The following is a 20369-nucleotide window of genomic DNA, read 5'->3' as shown; positions in this document are numbered from 1 at the left end:
GTAAAGGATATAAACACTATCAGCACTAAACTGTATTGCATATTGGGTAAATCTGTGGGGGTCATTTGCTGTGATCATGTACATTTGCAGAAATGTATTTAATTTTTTTTTATTTTTTCTTATTGCAAGTCTGAGATCATTTTGCAAGCTCTACCCCTATTACAAGTGCAAATTGTGCCTGCCTGTTTATCGCTGGCTGCTTTTCTTGTGATGTAGTGCAATAAAACATCTGTCTCATTAATGTTGCTTTTCCACTTGACCCGTGCAAGTGAGTGTGTCCTTATGTGTGCAAACTGCTTCCCATTATCACCGCCTTGGGATTTATCATTTACCCTTTTAGGGAGAAACCGAAACCTGTTGCTTACTCACGAGAGACACATTCATATTTGCATAATTAATTGATTTTTTAGTGACCACTTATTTCAGGATTCTGCATCTGCTTTAATTGATTTGTGCATTTCAAGTGTACTCGGTACGAAAACCATGTGCTTCATTTGCTTCTGCAGACGGCCATATCCTCTTTTCCATTAAAATCCCAAATAAGTCTTTTTATATAGCAGGTACAAATAAGCCTGTTTTTTCACTTGGGGCCTAGAACCTGACATTTACAAATGACCCTGAATGCATAATGAGTGAGTGGGGTATTGTTTTTTCATTATGGCCTAATAAATATAATTATGTACATGTCCCTGACCTAATCAGTAATCCTAGTTGCTTGAGTATTTACATTTTTTATAGGATGGTTCACTTTGCCGCTTTTTTCCCCCCTCCTTTTCCCATTCGTTGTCACCTTCAATTCTTTTGGTTCTCTTTGAATATGGTCATGGGTCATGTATTCTGTTTATTTTTATTTTGTTTTGTTTTGTGTGGGCTTTTTTTCTTTTTGTTTGTTTTTTGGAACACCCCTCCCCCTTTCCCCAAGTAATTGATATTATTTATCTATGCCACGTTTGTATTATGGGGTGATTTATGTGTAATGACTGTAGGGTATGTACACACGGTGAGATTTTTTCTTACGATTTTGACTATATAGTCACCTTGCGATCCCGATTCAATGCCGATGCGCGGTCGGCATCGCAAGAATAGATAGACTGTGCAGGTAAGTCAATTTTGACTATCTCTATAGAAGAGAGAGTCAAAATTGACACTTAACCAAAATCGCACATAGTCAGTATCGCAAGCACATAATGAGTGTGCTTGCGATACTGACTATGTGCCGACGTAGCCACTGTCGCATAGTGAGAATCGAGCATAGCCTGAATCTCACCGTGTGTATGGGCCATAAGTGGTACTCTGTTCCTATTATTTCTTTAATAAAAAAAATTGTACAATAAAAAATAAATATGGTTTTTAAAGTCTATAGGTGTAGTAAAAGTTAATGATTGATTAAAAAAAGGCTATGAAGTGTTCCGTCTGCACTGTTCACATCTTACTTTTGTGCACATCGCTGAGAATAATTGCACTCCATACTGGTGAATATGTATCTTAACAAGTAACCAGTCTGGCATCTGCGTAATATTGTTACATATTTGATTGCACTGCACTTACAGAATATGCAAGATCAATTATTACAATTGATCTCACATATTTATTAGGTAACTGTACCAGATGGACTATGGTTGGCTGTCATTCTGTTATCTAGAGCAAACTGGAATTGTGCTCTACTGACCAAATCCCTTGCACCTAATACCCAAATGATCTCATGTTGGTAATGATGAGTTTCTGTTCTCTGTCTAAAGCTAAGTACACACTATACAATTATTGGGCCATTTTGCCAATTATTAGGCATAACGACCAAAGTTATTGTACAGTGTATTAGAACGATCGTGTGGATGTTTCGCCGATAATTCGGGAAAATTCTGCACACACATACAAACAATAGATTTTCTTGTCTATCGTCCCAAACCAAAAATAACTGCCACAATCTCCAGATATTGAGCAGTGTGTGCGTTCTTAATAAGCTGCCCATATTTCCTATGTTTTCGTCTCACTGCATCATCCTCCTTGTGGGTGGACATATGCAAATGTAATGTGATGTGGCTGAAAATTGGTAACTTTAAAAAAAACATCTTTTAGTGTGTAGCTCAGATATTGGTGCCGGCGATTTCCCGAAAAATCGTCCGATTGTCGGGTCGACCTAAAAAAAAAAATCTTCCAGTGTGTACCTAGCTTTACTGAATCACTACCACGCCCTCTTTCCACAAGAATGCCGACACTGCCTGACAGCTGTTTAAGAATGTCCAGGATGAGGTGGACACTGAGCGGTTGGATATGCTCGGGTGGGTGGGGAGATAGAGGAATACTGGGGAGCTACAGCAGAAAAGATCACCCTTCATGTCAATCACCAAATGACAGGTTGGCAGAGTCCATTTGGCATACATATAATTCATAAGTACTCTTATGTGTGTATATAGCATTTTATGAGTTTATAGAATTGCTGAAGCCATTGAATGTTTCTTGTTTTGTCTCTCTTGGATTTCAGTACACATTACCCGTGCTGTGGGACACCTCTGTACAGATACTGCTAGGTAAAGGTAGCATACCATACTCCCTGCTTCAAACACTGCTTAAACTTGTTGTTTTGATGTTCAGCACATTGCTGCTTGTTGTGGTCCGTGTGCAAGTCATCCAGTCTCAGCTTCCAGTCTTTACCAGGTGAGATTACTTTCCTAATTGGTGATATTTGTCAACGATCTATCAACTTCACATAAATAATAATTTCGATGTAAACATGTTATACATAAGGAACTTCACCCCCTATAAACAGCCTGGCATTTATTGCAAACATATACTGTGTTTTGTATCAATTAGCGCATCTTCTGTTTTGCGTAAACACATTTTTTAAATATAAACCCCAAAAATAAATAAAATCCTAAAGGAAACAACAGTGTGCATAACTTAATAAAGATTCTGTTTTTTTTTTTTTTTTTGTTAACTGAAAGTTTTTACTTCCTAACTACAGTATATTGAAACCTCAACACTAGGGGCAGTATTCGATTGTTTCCTTCCTCACTTGTTCACTCCTGCCGGCAGCTATTTTAGACTGGAGCAATATTATCATTTCCACTCACTATCCCTGGGTGTGATGAGCTGAAATGCACAAAAAGTGATCCGTTTGGGTGTCCAAACTGGACTTTACGCTATCGCGCCCATTAGATTAGCCAGGTTTAGCCGCTTTATGCTGCTAAACTTGACTTCTATGGGCACAATGTGCAACTGGGATCAATTGAATAACTCCTCGTTGTCTCCCGTCGCTTTAGACGGGAGATCGGGCATAATATAACACTTGAATACCGCCCTAGGTTTCTGTTGGTCAACCCATAACATACGGTAGGTTTCAGTGGGTCCATGCATAATTTTTTCTTACCCAGTGCAATTTAAGAGATCATTCTGTTATAGAAACATAGCTTTTTCATAATTTAGCAGTTTTATTCATCTAGCTATTTTGTGTATTTTCTCTTTTTTTTCCCTTTTAAATACAATAACAGACTTAACAGAAGTATACTCCTACAAGTAAATAGCAATTACATTTGTACTGCTGTTATGATATATGTGATGTCTGATGTTTATCTTTCGGCTAGGTTTGATAACCCTGCTGCGGTCAGTTCAACACCTGCAAGACAATTGACCTTTAATTACCTGCTCCCTGTGAATGCCTGGCTTCTCCTAAATCCATCTGAACTTTGCTGTGATTGGACAATGGGAACTATTCCTTTGGTTGAAAGTTTCCTGGATATCAGGAATTTGGCTACATTGGTGTTTTTTTGTCTTCTTGGTTATTTGGTGACATTCAGTATCCGATATTCAGGTGATTCATCTAAAACTGTGCTTATGGTAAGTTGCTTTACCGTTTAATTTGAGTCTAATATGAATATTGTAAAAAATATGGTTCTGAAGCAGTAATTGCTAGATATCTTCTTCTTTCAGAAAGGTGTGTTAGGAAACACTTCACAATAAAATGAGCATTATCGTAATGGTTTTTTTTCTGTTTGGAAGGAATAGATCTCTTGTGAATGCCTTCTACTGTAGGTTTTTACTGTACAGAAAATGTAATTCCCTGGGTAGCACAGCACAGCAGTGGCACATAAGGCAATTCTTACATGGATCTCTAAAGGACTAACTACAGGATGACAAATTTTGATGCATGGCTGCACGTAATGAGGCACACAGAGTTGAAAATTATTTGCCGAATACATTTTTAGGAATTAAGTAGTCAAAATTTTCTCTTACGTGCTAGAGGATGCTGGGGACTCCGTAAGGACCATAGGGATAGACTGGCTCCGCAGGAGACATGGGCACTAAAAAGAACTTTAGATATGGGTGTGCACTGGCTCCTCCCTCTATGCCCCTCCTCCAGACCTCAGTTTGATACTGTGCCCAGAGGAGACTGGGTGCATTACAGGGAGCTCTCCTCAGTTTCCCTGAAAGAAAGTATTTTGTTAGGTTTTTTATTTTCAGGGAGCCTGCTGGCAACAGGCTCCCTGCATCGTGCGACTGAGGGGAGAGAAGCAGACCTACTTTAAATGCTAGGCTCTGCTTCTTAGGCTATTGGACACCATTAGCTCCAGAGGGAGTCGGAACGCAGGTCTCTCCTTGCAGTTCAACCCAGAGCCGTGCCGCCGTCCTCCTCACAGAGCCGAAAGATAGAAGCCGGGTGAGTATAAGAAGAAAGAAGACTTCAAAGGCGGCAGAAGACTTCGGATCTTCACTGAGGTAACGCGCCATTGCTCCCACACAGCACACACACGACAGGCACAGTAAGGGTGCAGGGGGGGGCCCTGGGCAGAAATTGAACCTCTTCTCTGGCATATTAGAGTATGTATGTGTATATATATATATATATATATATATATATATATATATATATATATATATATATGTATATGTATATATATGTATATATATATATATATATATATATATATATGTGTATATATATATATATATATATATATATATATGTGTGTGTATGTATATATATATATATATATATATATATATATATATATATATATATATATGCTTTGCTCGGTATATATGAGAGCCCCTGCCAGTTTTTCAAAGCAATCAAGCGGGACCGAAGCCTGCCGCTGAGGGGGCGGGGCTTGATCCTCAGCACTCACCAGCGCCATTTTCTCCACAGCACACGCTGAGAAGCTGGCTCCCTGGACTCTCCCCTGCTGAACACTGTGACAGAGGGTTTGAAAGAAGGGGGGGGAGGGGGGCACATAATTTGGCGCAGTGTTTTATATATATATATATATATATATGTGTATATATATATATATATATATAAAATTGAAAAAAGCGCTATCTGGGTAATTTATTTCCCTGGGTCATTGGCGCTGGGTGTGTGCTGGCATACTCTCTCTTTGTCTCTCCAAAGGGCCTTGTGGGGGAACTGTCTCCAGATAGAGAATTCCCTGTGTGTGTGGTGTGTCGGTACGCGTGTGTCGGCATGTCTGAAGCGGAAGGCTCTTCTAGGGAGGAGGTGGAGCAAATGAGTGTGGTGTCTCCGGTGGCAACGCCGACACCGGACTGGTTGGATATGTGGAATGTGTTAAATGCAAATGTGAATTTATTGCATAAGAGGTTGGACAAAGCGGAGTCCAGGGACTGTACAAGTTTAGCCCTGCCTTTCACTATGTCACAGGGACCTTCTGGGTCTCAAATGCGCCCACTATCCCAAATAGTAGACACTGATACCGACACGGATTCTGATTCCAGTGTCGACTACGATGATGCAAAGTTGCAGCCTAAATTGGCTAAAAGTATTCATTATATGATTATTGCTATAAAAGAGGTGTTGCATATCACGGATGAACCCTCTGTCCCTGACACAAGGGTCCACATGTTTAAAGAAAAGAAACCTGAGGTAACCTTTCCTCCATCTCATGAGCTGAACGAATTATTTGAAAAGGCTTGGGAATCTCCAGATAAAAAACTGCAGATTCCCAAAAGGATTCTTATGGCGTATCCTTTCCCGGCTAAGGACAGGATACGGTGGGAATCCTCCCCAAGGGTGGACAAAGCGTTGACACGCTTATCCAAAAAGGTAGCGCTGCCATCTCAAGATACGGCAACCCTCAAGGATCCTGCTGATCGCAGGCAGAAGACTACCTTGAAGTCTATTTACACACATACTGGCACCTTACTCAGACCGGCGATAGCGTCGGCTTGGGTTTGTAGCGCCGTAGCGGCGTGGACAGATACCTTATCGGCTGATATAGATTCGCTGGATAAGGAAACCATTTTATTGACCCTAGGTCATATTAAAGATGCGGTCCTATATATGAGAGATGCTCAAAGAGACATTGGCCTACTGGGTTCCAGAGCCAAAGCTATGGCGATTTCGGTTAGGCGAGCCCTGTGGACCCAACAGTGGACGGACGATGCCGACTCGAAGAGGCATATGGAGGTTTTACCTTACAAGGGTGAAGAATTATTTGGGGAAGGTCTCACGGACCTAGTTTCCACGGCTACGGCAGGTATATCAACTTTTTTGCCTTATGTTTCCTCACAGCCTAAGAAAACGCCACATTACCAGATGCAGTTCTTTCGGTCGCATAAACCCAAGAGTGCGGGGATCTTCCTTTCTTGCCAGAGGTAAGGGCAAGGGGAAAAAGCTGCCAACCACAGCTAGTTCCCAGGAGCAGAAGTCCTCCCCGGCCTCTACAAAATCCACCGCATGACGCTGGGGCTCCGCTGAGGGAGTCCGCCCCAGTGGGGGCACGTCTTCGACTTTTCAGCCACGTCTGGTTTCAATCACAGGTGGATCCCTGGGCAATAGAAATTGTTTCCCAGGGTTACAAGCTGGAATTCGAAGAGGTGCCTCCTCGCCAGTTTTTCAAATTGGCCCTGCCGGCTTCTCCCCCAGATAGGGAGATAGTGTTAAAGGCTATTCAAAAATTGTGTCTTCAACAAGTTGTGGTCAAAGTCCCCCTGCTGCAGCAGGGGATGGGGTGTTACTCAACCCTGTTTGTAGTCCCGAAACCGGACTGTTCGGTCAGGCCCATTTTGAATTTAAAATCCTTAAACCTATACTTAAAAAGGTTCAAGTTCAAGATGGAGTCGCTCAGAGCGGTCATCGCCAGCCTGGAAGGGGGGGATTATATGGTGTCCCTGGACATAAAGGATGCATACCTTCATGTCCCCATATATCCGCCTCATCAGGCGTTCCTGAGGTTTGCCGTACAGGATTGTCATTACCAATTTCAGACGTTGCCGTTTAGGCTTTCCACGGCCCCGAGGATTTTCACCAAGGTAATGGCGGAAATGATGGTGCTCCTGCGCAAGCAGGGTGTCACAATTATCCGGAACTTGGACGATCTCCTAATAAAAGCGAGATCGAGAGAACAGCTGCTGAACAGCGTATCACTCTCCCTGAGGGTGTTGCGACAGCACGGCTGGATTCTCAATATCCCGAAGTCACAGTTGATTCCAACGACTCGTTTGCCCTTCCTAGGCATGTTTCTGGATACAGACCAGAAAAAGGTTTATCTTCCGATGGGAAAAGGCCCAAGAACTCATGTCTTTGGTCAGGGACCTATTGAAGCCAACGAGGGTGTCTGTTCATCACTGCACTCAAGTTCTGGGAAAGATGGTGGCGACTTACGAGGCCATTCCATTCGGCAGGTTCCATGCGAGAACGTTTCAATGGGACCTTCTGGACAAGTGGTCCGGGTCACATCTACAGATTTATCGGATGATCACCCTGTCCCCCAGGGCCAGGGTATCTCTCCTGTGGTGCCTGCAGAGTGCTCATCTTCTGGAGGGTCGCAGGTTCGGCGTTCAGGACTGGTTCTGGTAACCACGGACGCGAGCCTCAGAGGTTGGGGTGCAGTCACACAGGGAAGAAACTTCCAGGGTCTCTGGTCAAGCCAGGAGGCTTGTCTTCACATCAACGTACTGGAGTTGAGGGCCATATACAAAGCCCTTCGACAAGCGAAAAATTTGCTTCGTGACCTTCCGGTTCTGATCCAGTCAGACAACATCACCAATGTGGCGCATGTAAACCGCCAAGGCGGAACAAAGAGCAGAGTGGCAATGGCGTAAGCCACCAGGATTCTTCGCTGGGCGGAAAATCATGTAAGCACCCTGACAGCTGTCTTCATTCCGGGAGTAGACAACTGGGAAGCAGACTTCCTCAGCAGACACGATCTACATCCAGGAGAGTGGGGACTTCATCAGGAAGTCTTCGCAGAGATTGCAAGTCGGTGGGGACTGCCTCAGATAGACATGATGGCGTCACGCCTCAACATAAACTACCGATGTATAGCGCCAGGTCGAGGGACCCTCAGGCAGTAGCGGTGGACGCCCTCGTGACACCATGGGTGTTTCAGTCGGTCTATGTGTTCCCTCCTCTTCCACTCATCTCAAAGATATTGAGAATCATAAGACGAAGAGGAGTACAGACCATTCTCATTGTTCCAGATTGGCCGCGAAGGGCCTGGTATCCGGATCTGCAGGAAATGCTCACAGAAGATCCATGGCCTCTTCCTCCCAGAGAGGACCTGTTACAACAGGGGCCCTGTCTGTTCCAAGACTTACCGCGGCTACGTTTGACGGCATGGCGGTTGAACGCCGGATCCTAGCGGAAAAGGGCATTCCGGATGAAGTCATTCCTACTCTGATAAAGGCTAGGAAAGACGTGACCGTGAAACATTATCACCGTATATGGAGAAAGTACATATCTTGGTGTGAGTCCAGGAATGCTCCTCCGGAAGAATTCCATTTGGGCCGTTTCCTTCACTTCCTACAAACGGGAGTGAATTTGGGCCTAAAGTTAGGCTCCATTAAGGTTCAGATTTCGGCCCTATCCATTTTCTTTCAGAAGGAATTGGCTTCTCTCCCAGAAGTCCAGACTTTTGTGAAGGGAGTGCTGCATATCCAGCCTCCTTTTGTACCTCCAGTGGCACCCTGGGACCTTAACGTGGTGTTGCGGTTCCTTAAGTCTCACTGGTTTGAACCACTTAAAACGGTGTAACTATATCTCACTTGGAAAGTGGTCATGTTGTTGGCCTTGGCATCGGCAAGGCGAGTGTCGGAGTTGGCGGCTTTATCTCATAAAAGCCCATATCTGATTTTCCATGTGAATAGAGCAGAGTTGCGGACTCGTCCTCAATTTTTGCCCAAGGTGGTTTCTTCTTTTCATATGAACCAACCTATTGTAGTACCTGTGGCTACACGGGACTTGGAGGATTCCGAGTCCCTTGATGTGGTCCGGGCATTGAAAATTTATGTGGCCAGAACGGCCCCGGTTAGGAAAACAGAGGCACTGTTTGTCCTGTATGCAGCCGACAAGGTTGGCGCTCCTGCTTCGAAGCAGACTTTTGCTCGCTGGATTTGTAACATGATTCAACAGGCTCATTCTACGGCTGGATTGCCGTTACCAAATTCTGTAAAGGCCCATTCCACTAGGAAGGTGGGCTCTTCTTGGGCGGCTGCCCGAGGTGTCTCGGCTTTACAGCTGTGCCGAGCTGCAACTTGGTCGAGTTCAAACACCTTTGCGAAGTTCTACAAGTTTGATACCCTGGTTGATGAGGATCTCATGTTTGCTCAATCGGTGCTGCAGAGTCATCCGCACTATCCCGCCCGTTTTGGAGCTTTGGTTTGATCCCCATGGTCCTTACGGAGTCCCCAGCATCCTCTAGGTCGTAAGAGAAAATAAGATTTTAAACCTACCGGTAAATCTTTTTCTCCGAGTCCGTAGAGGATGCTGGGCGCCCGTCCCAGGGCGGACTACATCTGCAAGACTTGTATATAGTTTTTGCTTACTTAAGGGTTATGTTACAGTTTTGATCAGTCTCGGACTGATGCTGTTTGGTTTCATGCTGTTAACTGATTCGTATATTCCATGTTATACGGTGTGGATGGTGTGGGCTGGTATGAATCTTGCCCTTAGATTAACAAAAATCCTTTCCTCGTACTGTCCATCTCCTCTGGGCACAGTTTCTCTAACTGAGGTCTGGAGGAGGGGCATAGAGGGAGGAGCCAGTGCACACCCATATCTAAAGTTCTTTAGTGCCCATGTCTCCTGCGAAGCCCGTCTATCCCCATGGTCCTTACGGAGTCCCCAGCATCCTCTACGGACTAGGAGAAAAAGATTTACCGGTAGGTTTAAAATCTTATTTTATACTTGGTGTTTTTCTTAGATTTTGGGAATCTGGTATTGCAGAGACTAAGGGGTATATGCAATTGCGGTCGAATTCCCGAAATTGTCGAATTTCGGGAATTTTTCGCCAAAAAAAAAAAAATCGACAATGCAATTCAGTACTTTCCGACAAAAAAACGGACTTTCAAAATTCGACTTTTTGAAATTCGACTTTTTTGCAATGATACACATGCTGCAATTCGACCAAAGTCTTTTCAATGGAAGTTTGGAAATTCGACAACAGTGCTTTTAGACAGTAAATTCGTCATTTTCAATCCGCCACGCTTTGGAGGGTGAAACTAATTAAAAAAAATTTAAAACATGTTTTTTTTTGTGTTTTTTTTTCTTGGTAATATATCTATTTATATTAGAAGGGATTAGGTACTTGGTTTGTCTTTTTTGGAGGCACAAGTATTATTAATATATTTTTAAAAATAATATTTTTTTTTTTTTTTTTTGGATGGAATGGTAAAATCCCTGAAAAAAATGGCGTGGGGTCCCCCCTCCAAAGCATAATCAGCCTCGGGCTCTTCGAGCTGGTCCTGGTTCTAAAAATGCGGGGGAAAAATTGACAGGGGTTCCCCCGTATTTTTAAAACCAGCACCGGGCTCTGCGCCTGATGCTGGTGCAAAAAATACGGGGGACAAAAAGAGTAGGGGTCCCCCGTATTTTATACACCAGCATCGGGCTCCACTAGCTGGACAGATAATGCCACAGCCGGGGGTCACTTTTATACAGCGCCCTGCGGCCGTGGCATTAAATATCCAAATAGTCACCCCTGGCCGGGGTACCCTGGGGGAGTGGGGACCCCTTCAATCAAGGAGTCCGTCCCCCCCCCCAGCCACCCAAGGGCCAGGGGTGAATGAAGCCCGAGGCTGTCGTCCCCCCCCCCCCCCCCCCCATCCAAGGGCTGCGGATGGGAGGCTGATAGCCTTGAGAAAAATGACAAAATATTGTTTTTTCCAGTAGTACTACAAGTCCCAGCAAGCCTCCCCCGCAAGCTGGTACTTGGAGAACCACAAGTACCAGCATGCGGGAGAAAAATGGGCCCGCTGGTACCTGTAGTTCTACTGGAAAAAAAATACCCAAATAAAAACAGGAGACCGACACCGTGAAAGTAAAACTTTATTTCATACGTCGACACACACATACTTACCTATGTTCACACGCCGACATCGGTCCTCTTCTCCAAGTAGAATCCAGGGGTACCTGAAAAGAAAAGATAAATACACTCACCTCATCCATGGTCCAGAGGTAAATCCACGAACTTGTCAAAAAAACAAACCGGACACCCGTACCACACGGACTGAAAGGGGTCCCATGTTGACACATGGGACCCCTTTCCACGAATGCAGAGAGAGCCCCCCGTGACAGCTGTCACTGAAAGGTCTCGTAAGCCAATTAGCGAGCGCAACGTCCTTGCACTCTGCTGATTGGCTCTGTGCGCGTCTGAGCTGACAGCGCATCGCAAAGCCTCTCCATTATATTCAATGGTGGGAACTTTGCGGCTAGCGATGGGGTCACCCGCCGGTCAGCGGCTGACCGCGGGTAACCCCACCGCTGACGGCAAAGTTCCCACCATTGAAAGTAATGGGAGAGGCTTTGCGATGCGCTGTCTGAGGTCACACGCGCACAGCCAATCAGGTGAGCGCCACGGAAGTAGCACTTCCTGATTGGCTGAAGGGACCTCAGTGACAGGAGTCACGTGGTGTCCCGGCATTCGGGGAAAGGGGTCTGATTTGTAAACATGGGACCCCTTTCAGTCTGGCATGGTACGGGTGTTCGTGTTTTTTTTTTTTAACAAGTACGTGGATTATCTCCCGGACACTGGATTGAGGTGAGTCTCATTTTTTTCACAGGTACCTCGGATCGTCGGAGACTGTGGCAGTCGGCGTGTCAACATAGGTAAGTATGTGTGTGTGTCGGCAGTGTGTAATAAAGTTGTACTTGTCAAGGTGTGTGTCTCCTGTTTTTATTTGGGTATTTGTTTTCCAGTAGTACTACAGGTACCAGCGGGCCCGTTTTTCTCCCGCATGCTGGTACTTGTGGTTCTCCAAGTACCAGCTTGCGGGGGTAGGCTTGCTGGGACTTGTAGTACTGCTGGAAAAAACAATTTCTCTGACGTCCTAAGTGGATGCTGGGGACTCCGTCAGGACCATGGGGATTAGCGGCTCCGCAGGAGACGGGGCACAAAACTAAAGCTTTAGGATCAGGTGGTGTGTACTGGCTCCTCCCCCTATGACCCTCCTCCAAGCCCCAGTTAGGTTTTTGTGCCCGTCCGAGCAGGGCGCAATCTAGGTGGCTCTCTTAAGGAGCTGCTTAGAAAAAGTTTTTAGGTTTCTTATTTTCAGTGAGTCCTGCTGGCAACAGGCTCACTGCATCGAGGGACTTAGGGGAGAGAAGTTCAACTCACCTGCGTGCAGGATGGATTGGCTTCCTAGGCTACTGGACACCATTAGCTCCAGAGGGAGTCGGAACACAGGTCTCACCCTGGGGTTCGTCCCGGAGCCGCGCCGCCGACCCCCCTTGCAGATGCTGAAGATTGAAGGTCCAGAAACCGGCGGCAGAAGGCTTTTCAGTCTTCATGAAGGTAGCGCACAGCACTGCAGCTGTGCGCCATTGTTGTCACACACTTCACACCAACGGTCACGGAGGGTGCAGGGCGTTGCTGGGGGCGCCCTGGGCAGCAATGTATAATACCTTATTCTGGCTAAAAATACATCACATATAGCCCCTGGAGGCTATATGGATGTATTTAACCCCTGCCAGGTCTCAGAAAAACGGGAGAAGAAGCCCGCCGAAAAGGGGGCGGGGCCTATTCTCCTCAGCACACAGCGCCATTTTCCCTCACAGAAATGCTGGTGGGAAGGCTCCCAGGCTCTCCCCTGCACTGCACTACAGAAACAGGGTTAAAACAGAGAGGGGGGGCACTTATTTGGCGATATGACTATATATATTAAAATGCTATAAGGGAAAAACACTTATATAAAGGTTGTCCCTGTATAATTATAGCGTTTTTGGTGTGTGCTGGCAAACTCTCCCTCTGTCTCCCCAAAGGGCTAGTGGGGTCCTGTCCTCTATCAGAGCATTCCCTGTGTGTGTGCTGTGTGTCGGTACGTGTGTGTCGACATGTATGAGGACGATGTTGGTGAGGAGGCGGAGCAATTGCCGGTAATGGTGATGTCACTCTCTAGGGAGTCGACACCGGAATGGATGGCTTATTTAAGGAATTACGTGATAATGTCAACACGCTGCAAGGTCGGTTGACGACATGAGACGGCCGGCAAACCAATTAGTACCTGTCCAGGCGTCTAAATCACCGTCAGGGGCGTTAAAACGTCCTTTTACCTCAGTCGGTCGACACAGACACGGACACTGACTCCAGTGTCGACGGTGAAGAAACAAACGTATTTTCCTTTAGGGCCACACGTTACTTGTTAAGGGCAATGAAGGAGATGTTACATATTTCTGATACTACAAGTACCACAAAAAAGGGTATTATGTGGAGTGTGAAAAAACTACATGTGGTTTTTCCTGAATCAGATAAATTAAATGAAGTGTGTGATGATGCGTGGGTTTCCCCCGATAGAAAATTATTGGCGGTATACCCTTTCCCGCCAGAAGTTATGGCGCGTTGGGAAACACACCTTAGGGTGGATAAGGCGCTCACACGCTTATAAAAACAAGTGGCGTTACCGTCTCCAGATACGGACGCCCTCAAGGAGCCAACTGATAGGAGGTTGGAAAATATCCTAAAAAGTATATACACACATACTGGTGTTATACTGCGACCAGCGATCGCCTCAGCCTGGATGGGCAGCGCTGGGGTGGCTTGGTCGGATTCCCTGACTGGAAATATTGATACCCTTGACAGGGACAGTATTTTATTGACTATAGAGCATTTAAAAGATGCATTTCTATATATGCGAAACTCTGGCATCAAGAGTAAATGCGATGTCCATATCTGCCAGACGATGTTTATGGACACGACAGTGGTCAGGTGATGCAGATTCCAAACGGCACATGGAAGTATTGCCGTATAAAGGGGAGGAGTTATTTGGGGTCGGTCCATCGGACCTGGTGGCCACGGCAACAGCTAGAAAATCCACCTTTTTTTTTTTTTTTTTTTTTTTTACCCCAAGTCACATCTCAGCAGAAAAAGACATAGTCTTTTCAGCCTCAGTCCTTTCGTCCCCATAATATCTGCCCAGGGATAGAGGTAAGGGAAGAAGACTGCAGCAGGCAGCCCATTCCCAGGAACAGAAGCCTTCCACCGCTTCTGCCAAGTCCTCAGCATGACGCTGGGGCCGTACAAACAGGTGCGGTGGGGGGTCGTCTCAAGAGTTTCAGCACGCAGTGGGCTCACTCGCAAGTGGACCCCTGGATCCTACAAGTAGTATCCCAGGGGTACAGATTGGAAATTCGAGACGTCTCCCCCTCGCAGGTTCCTGAAGTTTGCTTTACCAACGTCTACCTCCGACAGGGAGGCAGTATTGGAAACAATTCACAAGCTGTATTCCCAGCAGGTGATAATCAAAGTACCCCTCCTACAACAAGTAAAGGGGTATTATTCCACACTATATTGTGGTACTGAAGCCAGACGGCTAGGTGAGACCTATTCTAAATGGAGTCACTCAGAGCAGTGATAGCGAACCAGGAAGAAGGGGACTATATGGTGTCCCTGGACATCAAGGATGCTTACCTCCATGTCCAAATTTGCCCTTCTCACAAAGGGTACCTCAGGTTCGTGGTACAAAACTGTCACTATCAGTTTCAGACGCTGCCGTTTGGATTATCCACGGCACCCCGGGTCTTTACCAAGGTAATGGCCGAAATGATGATTCTTCTTCAAAGAAAAGGCGTCTTAATTATCCCTTACTTGGACGATCTCCTGATAAGGGCAAGGTCCAGAGAACAGTTGGAGGTCTGAGTAGCACTATCTCAAGTAGTTCTACGACAGCACGGGTGGATTCTAAATATTCCAAAATCGCAGCTGTCTCCGACGACACGTCTGCTGTCCCTAGGGATGATTCTGGACACAGTCCAGAAAAAGGTGTTTCTCCCGGAGGAGAAAGCCAGGGAGTTATCCGAGCTAGTCAGGAACCTCCAAAAACCAGGAAAAGTGTCAGTGCATCATTGCACAAAGGTCCTGGGAAAAATGGTGGCTTCTTACGAAGCGATTCCATTCGGCAGATTTCACGCAAGAACTTTTCAGTGGGATCTGCTGGACAAATGGTCCGGATCGCATCTTCAGATGCATCAGCGGATAACCCCGTCTCCAAGGACAAGGGTGTCTCTTCTGTGGTGGCTGCAGAGTGCTCATCTACTAAAGGGCCACAGTTATGCATTCAGGACTGGGTCCTGGTGACCATGGATTCCAGCTTGAAAGGCTGGGGAGCTGTCACACAGGGAAAAAATTTCCAGGGAGTGTGATCAAGTCTGGGGACTTCTCTCCGCATAAATATACTGGAGCTAAGAGCAATTTACAATGCTCTAAGCTTAGCAAGACCTCTGCTTCAAGGTCAGCCGGTATTGATCCAGTGGGACAACATCACGGCAGTCGCCCACGTAAACAGACAGGGCGGCACAAGAAGCAGGAGGACAATGGCAGAAACTGCAAGGATTCTTCGCTGGGCGGAAAATCATGTGATAGCACTGTCAGCAGTTTTCATTCCGGGAGTGGACAACTGGGAAGCAGACTTCCTCAGCACGACCTCCACCCGGGAGAGTGGGGACTTCATCGAGAAGTTTTTTCCACATGATTGTGCACCGTTGGGAAAGACCAAAGGTGGACATGATGGCGTCCCGCCTGAACAAAAAACTGGACAGGTATTGCGCCAGGTCAAGAGACCCTCAGGCAATAGCTGTGGACGTTCTGGTAACACCATGGGTGTACCAGTCGGTGTATGTGTTCCCTCCTCTGCTTCTCATACCAAAGGTACTGAGAATTATAAGACGTAGAGGAGTAAGAACTATACTCGTGGCTCCGGATGGGCCAAGAAGGACTTGGTACCCGGAACTTCAAGAGATGCTCACAGAGGACTCAGGGCCTCTGCCGATAAGAAGGGACTTGCTTCAGCAAGTACCATGTCTGTTCCAAGACTTACCGCGGCTGCGTTTGACGGCATGGCGGTTGAACGCCGGATCCTAAGGGAAAAAGGCATTCCGGAAGAGGTCATTCCTACCCTGGTCAAAGCCAGGAAGGAGGTGACCGCACAACATTATCACCACATGTGGCGAAAATATGTTGCGTGGTGTGAGGCCAGGAAGGCCCCACGAAGAAATTTCAACTCGGTCGATTCCTGCATTTCCTGCAAACAGGAGTGTCTATGGGCCTCAAATTGGGGTCCATTAAGGTTCAAATTTCGGCCCTGTCGATTTTCTTCCAGAAAGAATTGGCTTCAGTTCCTGAAGTCCAGAAATTTGACAAGGGAGTACTGCATATACAACCCCCTTTTGTGCCTCCAGTGGCACTGTGGGATCTCAACGTAGTCCTGGGATTCCTCAAATCACGTTGGTTTAAACCGCTCAAATCTGTGGATTTGAAATATCTCACATGGAAAGTGACCATGGTGTTGGCCCTGGCCTCGGCCAGGCGAGTGTCAGAATTGGCGGCTTTGTCTCACAAAAGCCCATATCTGATTGTCCATTCGGACAGGGCAGAGCTGCGGACTCGTCCCCAGTTTCTCCCTAAGGTGGTGTCAGCGTTTCATCTGAACCAGCTTATTGTGGTACCTGCGGCTACTAGAGACTTGGAGGACTCCAAGTTGCTAGATGTTGTCAGGGCCCTGAAAATATAGATTTCCAGGACGGCTGGAGTCAGGAAAACTGACTTGCTGTTATCCTGTATGCATCCAAAAAACTGGGTGCTCTTGCTTCTAAGCAGACGATTGCTAGTTGAATGTGTAGTACAATTCAGCTTGCACATTCTGTGGCAGGACTGCCACAGCCAAAATATATAAATGCCCATTCCACAAGGAAGGTGGGCTCATCTTGGGCGACTGCCCGAGGGGTCTCGGCTTTACAACTTTGCCGAGCTGCTACTTGGTCAGGGGCACACCCTGGCTGAGGAGGACCTGGAGTTCTCTCACTCGGTGCTGCAGAGTCATCCGCACTCTCCCGCCCGTTTGGGAGCTTTGGTATAATCCCCATGGTCCTGACGGAGTCCCCAGCATCCACTTAGGACGTCAGAGAAAATAAGATTTTACTTACCGCTAAATCTATTTCTCGTAGTCCGTAGTGGATGCTGGGCGCCCATCCCAAGTGCGGATTGTCTGCAATACTTGTACATAGTTATTGTTACAAAAAAATCGGGTTGTTATTGTTGTGAGCCGTCTGTTCAGAGGCTCCTACGTTTGTCATACTGTTAACTGGGTTTAGATCACAAGTTATACGGTGTGATTGGTGTGGCTGGTATGAGTCTTACCCGGGATTCAATATCCTTCCTTATTGTGTACGCTCGTCCGGGCACAGTATCCTAACTGAGGCTTGGAGGAGGGTCATAGGGGGAGGAGCCAGTACACACCACCTGATCCTAAAGCTTTAGTTTTGTGCCCTGTCTCCTGCGGAGCCGCTAATCCCCATGGTCCTGACGGAGTCCCCAGCATCCACTACGGACTACGAGAAATAGATTTATCGGTAAGTAAAATCTTATTATTCTGTCATTTTACTCAAGGCTATCAGCCTCCCATCCGCAGCCCTTGGATGGGGGGGGACAGCCTCGGGCTTCACCCCTGGCCCTTGGGTGGCTGGTGGGGGACCCCTTGATTGAAGGGGTCCCCACTCCCCCAGGGTACCCCGGCCAGGGGTGACTAGTTGGATATTTAATGCCACGGCCGCAGGGCGCTGTATAAAAGTGACCCCCGGCTGTGGCATTATCTGTCCAGCTAGTGGAGCCCGATGCTGGTGTATAAAATACGGGGGACCCCTACTCTTTTTGTCCCCCGTATTTTTTGCACCAGCATCAGGCGCAGAGCCCGGTGCTGGTTTTAAAAATACGGGGGATCCCCTGTCAATTTTTCCCCCGCATTTTTAGAACCAGGACCAGCTCGAAGAGCCCGAGGCTGGTTATGCTTTGGAGGGGGGACCCCACGCCATTTTTTTCCGGGTTTTTCCCGTTTTTTTAATTTGCTGCAAAATCCGGCAAATCGGCCGTTTTTCGCCCGCGGGACTGTCGAATCCGTTTTTCATTGAATATGGTGAATTCCGGCAGCCACCTGCCGGAATTCACCTGTCGAATTAAAAAACGGCGATAATTTGCCGCGATTCGCCGTGAATTGCATATACCCCTAAGTGTAGTGCTGGTCCCAAGGAAGACTAAAAAAAAAATCCTAGTACAGCAACGTCAAGGAGATACTGTGAAAAAGGAGCTCTGTATGACCATGGTTTGTAAAAGATTCTAGATAGGTTAATTATTGTACAGGTCTGCACAAAATGTTTGTGTCTAATAAAATGTTGAAATCTAGTTGTATGTCAAAAGACTGTTAGCGACTTCACTGTAAACTCAATCAGCATGCAGGGTTCAAAATGCTTACTGTGCCAAATAACACAGGTTTCTGTGGTTAGTGGCATCTAGATATTCTGAACTGGGATCTGAAGTAAAGAAGAAGTGTGATCTTCAATATTCGGGGGCTGATGAGTTCTAAGCCAGTTGGCATGGCATATCTTGTGGGAAATCGTTTTGTATGCCCAAAACAATGGTTTCATGCATAAACATGATTCTGCCCTTTGTGATTGGATGGGTAGAATGGTGAACAACCAAATCAGGCTAAGATAGGCCAAGTGAATAACGGCATGTTGCATAATGTAACACTCAGAGGGTGGAATCCAAATGTTATCTTACTCCCGATCTTCCGTCTAAAGTGACGGGAGATCAAGGCGCGATATTCAAATGCCCCCGCTGATTGCGCCCATTACACTCTGGTTACGGCGCGTAAAGCACATAAACCCAACTAAAGTAATGGGCGCGAGCGTGAAAAGACCTGTTTGGGCACCCAAATGGGTCTCTTTACGTGCATTTCAGCTCACTACCCCTAGGTACAAACGCTATGCGGACACTGGTTCTATCTTTGTCTCTCAGGCCAGGGGTAGGCAAAGTTTGGCACTCCAGCTGATGTGGAACTACACATCCCTTTTTACTCCCAGCATTGTGACACAGATTTGCTGTGACAGAAGGGTATGCTTGGGATATTTAGTTCCACAGCAGTTTTTGTGAGCATAAGTCTTTTTGTGAGGGATGACTTGCCGACTTGTGACGGGGAAGTTGTTTCTTAGAGAGCAGAAAGTATTTAGGTTAATGGATGCCTAACATTGAATGGATTTGTTGCACATGAAATAATTGGTTTGCAACATGTGTCTTTGTGACTCGTGCTTATCATAAATCAGATTTAATTTATGCCCATGTGGTAACCATCTATGAGTCCACACTATAGTGTTTGCAAACAGGGGTGTATCTAGGGGTCTGAGCGCCCCTGGCAAAGTAAGGAACTGGCGCCCCCCACCTCCCCCACCCAGGGACACAGAGGTGGGAGTTACAGAGAGGCTGAGGTCAGGGACACTGAGGTGGAATTACAGGAGGGTGTGGGCAGGGACACTGAGCAGGGAGTCATAGGAAGACGGAGGTCAGGGACACTAAGGGGGAATTACAGGGTGGGTTTGTGTAGGGAAAATGAGAGGGAGGGGCTACAGGGTGGCTGAGGTCAGGGACACTGAGGGGCAATTACAGAGAGGGTGCGGGAAGGGACACTGAGGAGGAATTACGAGGAGGGTGCGGGCAGGGACACTGAGATGGAATTATGGGGAAGGTGCAGGCAGGGACACTGAGGAGCAGTGCCGTAACTAGAAATTTTAGCACTGTTTGCAAGAAACAGCCTCAGCCCCCCCCCCCCCCCCACCATATTTAAAATAGCGCCAGTGCGCGCTGTAGGTGTGCGCCAAAACTATAGGGGTGTGGCTTTATGTGTTAGGGGTGTGGCAACAAAATAATACCAATTCATGTTACGCTGCACAGTGTCCTCCATTAATCAAATGACGCCACTTACACACATTACGCCAGGTAGAGCCCCATTTTACACATTACTCCAGGTAGAGCCCCTATTACACATTACGTCAGGCAGAGCTCCCTTTTACACGTTACGGCAGGCAGAGCTCCCTTTTACACGTTACAGCAGGCAGAGCTCCCTTTTACACATTACTTGCGGTTCTCTGTCCTCAGTGC

General features: G+C 46.6%; 1 protein-coding gene across 5 annotated transcripts in view; it reads left to right on the top strand.

Moving 5' to 3' along the window:
• The window catches only part of TMTC3 (transmembrane O-mannosyltransferase targeting cadherins 3), a 263792-nt gene that overhangs the window by 119476 nt on the left and 123947 nt on the right, over positions 1–20369 (top strand). For all 5 annotated transcript variants that reach the window (XM_063927659.1, XM_063927660.1, XM_063927661.1 and 2 more), the window contains 2 exons: positions 2483–2655; positions 3582–3834. In XM_063927659.1, coding sequence (XP_063783729.1) covers positions 2483–2655; positions 3582–3834 — 426 coding nt within the window. The remainder of the gene's footprint in view (positions 1–2482; positions 2656–3581; positions 3835–20369) is intronic.

Source organism: Pseudophryne corroboree, chromosome 6 (assembly GCF_028390025.1).
Source record: "Pseudophryne corroboree isolate aPseCor3 chromosome 6, aPseCor3.hap2, whole genome shotgun sequence".
Taxonomy (NCBI): Eukaryota; Metazoa; Chordata; class Amphibia; order Anura; family Myobatrachidae; genus Pseudophryne; species Pseudophryne corroboree.
Note: the sequence above shows the minus strand (reverse complement) of the source record. Positions and strands in the feature narration are given on the sequence as shown.